Source organism: Mastomys coucha, unplaced genomic scaffold (genome assembly GCF_008632895.1).
Source record: "Mastomys coucha isolate ucsf_1 unplaced genomic scaffold, UCSF_Mcou_1 pScaffold4, whole genome shotgun sequence".
Taxonomy (NCBI): Eukaryota; Metazoa; Chordata; class Mammalia; order Rodentia; family Muridae; genus Mastomys; species Mastomys coucha.
Genome location: NW_022196910.1, coordinates 3,143,516 through 3,147,748, shown reverse-complemented (window position 1 = coordinate 3,147,748; position 4,233 = coordinate 3,143,516). Strand labels below are relative to the sequence as shown.

The 4,233-nt window shown below is 40.6% G+C and overlaps 1 protein-coding gene across 1 annotated transcript in view; it reads left to right on the top strand.

The window, feature by feature from the left end:
- The window catches only part of LOC116076492 (vomeronasal type-2 receptor 116-like), a 30,910-nt gene that overhangs the window by 8,333 nt on the left and 18,344 nt on the right, over nt 1-4,233 (top strand). The window contains exon 2 of the mRNA XM_031350331.1: nt 1,646-1,937. Within this exon, the coding sequence (XP_031206191.1) occupies nt 1,646-1,937 (292 nt within the window). The remainder of the gene's footprint in view (nt 1-1,645; nt 1,938-4,233) is intronic.

The following is a 4,233-nucleotide window of genomic DNA, read 5'->3' as shown; positions in this document are numbered from 1 at the left end:
AACCCCTAACCCCTGAGCCTCGTGGTCGATTCCACTATCTCCTGTGTGAGATAGGTGTGGTGTCGGCCCGAGTGCTCCGAGAAATTAAACTGCCTCATGTGTTTTACATCAAGATGGTCTCTCATGATTCCTTGGGTACACGTCCTCCCAAGACTTGAGTGGGGGTCTCCCTATGGGGGTCTTTCACTATGAGTTTTCCTCTTTTTTTTTTTTTTTCCAGACATGGTTTCTCTGTGTATCCCTAGCTGTCCTGGATGGAACTCAATCTGTAGGCCAGGCTGGCCTCCAACTCAGAAATCAACCTGCCTCTGCCTCCCAAGTGCTAGGATTAAAGATGTGTGCCACCACAGCCTGGCTAGTAGCCTTGGTTTCTGTTGTTTATGTTATTGCCCTTGCCTCTTGCTATCTGGATATCTCTGATGTTAGCTGATCTTACTGTCTCTAACTGTGGCTTGTCCCTCCTGCAAGCCTGTGTCTGTACTCCTGGGGGACCAGTTCTTTCCTGGAGGAATTTGCGTATGGAGATATGTGGCTCAGCTCTGGGGTGCAAATAGAAACCTGAAGCATCCTGTCCCTGGCTCTTCCTTGGTTCTTATGTCCTGTTGGTTCTGGGTGGGTTCCTCTTAGACCAGGAATTTGAACAGAAGTTGTGGTCTTACCTGTGTTTACTTGTGCTTACTGGCTATAAGTCATAATTTTATAAAGGAAGAGATAACACAGTATATAAAGTAGTTAGAAAATAAGTGACAAATATGAGTTCAGATTAACAGAGCCCACATGCACTGGGCAAAGCCAGTGCCTAATTGCAATGGAAGTACTCTTACACAGATATGGGAAGATGATACAGGAAAATTCCCACTCTCCTGGCATTTGTAGGAGTGACAGCATAGACAGATAATTTGAAGAAGGCTGAAAAAATTTAGAGAATTTATCCCACACAGTTCATGAATAAGCATTAATATGTATACTCCAAAAAATATATATATCTAAACACACCAGAGACTGAAATCCTAACACAGAGCATATACAAAGGCAACATTTGACACATATGCAAGAGCACAAAAGGTAAGTGTTTCCATAGATAGATTCAATTCAGTAAGTGAGCTCTTTCACTGTATAATTCTATATCTCAGAAACTTGGTGGTTTAATAGAGACAGTGGTATTTCACTGTTTTGTTGGCAAGAAGACCAGAAGAGAGGACATTTTGTGACAAATTCTAACCTTATTCATGGGTAAAATTATGCTGTTTGCACATCTTGAGATCAGAGAAATCAAGCTCCCCTTGTGGCTATAGTTAATAAGTATATCACTTCAGTATCTCATAAACTAGAAATTCCATAGGACAATATTTTAATTGAAACTATTCACTGGTAGAAAAAAAAGTTTATTGTATGAAAACAGAAGGTTTTTTTGAGACAGGGTTTCTCTGTGTAGCCCTGGCTGTCCTGGAACTCACCCTGTAGCCCAGGCTGGCCTCGAACTCAGAAATCCGCCTGCCTCTGCCTCCCAAGTGCTGGAATTAAAGATGTGCACCATCACTGCCAGGGGAAAACAGAAGTTTTAAACTGTAGAAACCATTGCACTAAATGTGTAGATATGATAATTAAGAGTTCCCCTTCTGAATGCTGTAATAATTCTATGCAGGTTGCGTGTAGAAAACTACCAGCTTATTTTGGCTCTGTTATTTGCCATCGAGGAAATCAACAAAAACTCCCATATTTTACCAAACACCTCTCTGGGATTTGAAGTATATAATCTCCCACATTTTGAAAGGAATGTTCTGAGGAGTGTATTTTATTGGCTCACAGGTTTGAGCATTTTCATCCCTAATTACAGTTGTGGAAAAGAGAGCAAATCAGTTGCTACACTTACTGGAAAATCATTGAAAACATCTGAACTCATTGGGAGAGTGCTGGATATTTACAAATTTCCTCAGGTGAGTGATGGTTAGTCATGTACCTTTTCTGGCATTTAACTGTGTACAAAACAGAAGGGGAAATTGTAATTACTTATCTAAAGAAGAGCACCTACAGAGGCAGACAAAGACACATCCTTATATTTAAGTTTCAAATACAGAAAGAGGATGAAGAGTGTTTAAAGTAGTTTGAAACCTTGAGACACTTAAGTAATTTTTGGAAAACTCTCAGCAAGTGAGATGTCAATTTTAGAAAAGCTGATTACTTTTTTTAATTAGATGTTTCCTTATTTACAATATGTCCTTTCCCAGGTTCCCCTCCAAAAAGAAAGAAAGAAAGAAAGAAAGAAAGAAAGAAAGAAAGAAAGAAAGAAAGAAAGAAAGAAAACAAGACAAAAATAAAATAAAATAAAGTAAATGAAAACTAAAACAATCCCCTGTTCCCTCCCCCTCCCCCTGCTCACCATCCCACCCACTCCTGCTTACTGACCCTGGCATTCTCCAACACTGGGGCATAGAACCTTCACAGGGCCAGGGTTCTCTCCTCCCATTGATGACTGACTTGCCCATCCTCTGCTATACGCATGCTGCTGGAGCCATGAGTCCCTCCCATGTGTACTCTTTGGTTGGAGTTTTAGTCCCTGGGAGCTCTGAGGCTACTAGTTAGTTCATATTGTTGTTCCTCCTAAGGGGCTGCAAACCCTTCAGCTTCTTGGATCCTTTCTCTAGCTCCTTCTTTGGGAACCCTGTACTCAGTCCAATGGATGCTGTGAGCCTCTACTTCTGTATTAGTCGGGTACTGTCAGGAGACAGCTATCTCAGGCTCCTGTCATCCAGCACTTGTTGGCATCCACAATAGTGTCTAGATTTGATGATTGAATAGGGGAAGGATTCCCAGGTGGAGTAGTCTCTGAATTGTCCTTCCATAGTTAGCCTCTACAACTCCTTCCGTGGATATTTTGTTCCCCCTTTTAGAAGAAACTAAGTATCCTCACTTTGGTCTTCCTTCTTTTCTTATGGTTTATGGTTTGTACTTCGTGTATTCCGAACTTCTAGGCTAATATCCACTTATCAGAAAAAGCAAACCCTGTGTTCTTTTGTGATTGGGTTACCTCACTCAGGATGATATTCTCCAGATCCATCCATTTCCCTAAGAATTTCATAAATTCATTGTTTTTAATACCTGAGTAGTATTCCATTGTGTAGATGTACCACATTTTCTGTATCCATTCCTCTGTTGAGGGACATCTGGGTTGTTTCCAGTTTCTGGCTATTATAAATAAGGCTGCTATGAACATAGTGGAGCATGTGTCCTTATTACATGTTGGAGCACCTTCTGGGTATTCGCCCAGGAGTGTGGTATAGCTGGGACCTCTAGAAGTACTATGTCCAATTTCCAGAGGAACCACCAAACTGATTTCCAGAGTGGTTGTACCAGCTTGTAATTCCACCAGCAATGAAGGAGTGTTCCTCTTTCTCCACAACCTCTCCAGCATCTGCTGTCACCTGAGTTTTTTATCCTAGCCATTCTGACTGGTGTGAGGTGGAATCTCAGGGTTGTTTTGATTTCCCTGATGACTAAGGATGTTGAACATTTCTTTAGGTGCTTCTCAGCTACTTGGTATTCGTCAGTTGAGAATTATTTGTTTAGTTCTGTATTACATTTTTAAATAGTGTTATTTGTTTTTCTGGAGTCTAACTTCTTGAGTTCTTTGTATATATTGGATAGTAGCCCTCTATCAGATATAGGATGGGTAAAGATCTTTTCCCAATTTGTTGGTTGCTGTTCTGTCCTATTGACAGTGTCTTTTGCCTTACAGGAGCTTTGTAATTTTATGAAGTCCCATTTGTCAATTCTTGATCTTAGAGCATAAGCCATTGGTGTTCTGTTAGGAAATTTTCCCCTGTGTCTATGAGCTTGAGGCTCTTCCCCACTTTCTTTTCTATTAGTTTCAGTGTATCTGGTTTTATGTGGAGGTCCTTGGTCCACTTGGACTGGAGCTTTGTACAAGGAAAGAATGGATCAATTAACCTTCTTCCAGTTGAGCCAGCACCATTTGTTGAAAATTCTGTCTTTTTTCCACTGGATGGTTTTAGCTCCTTTGTCAAATATCAAGTGGCCATAGGTTTGTAGGTTCATTTCTGGGTCTTCAATTCTCTTCCATTGATCTACCTGCCTGTCACTGTACCAATACCATGCAGTTTTTTATCACAATTGCTTTGTAATACAGTTTAGGTCTGGAATGGGGATTCCACCAGAGGTTCCTTTATTGTTGAGAATAGCTTTGGTTATCCTGGTTTTTTTTGTTGTTTTTTT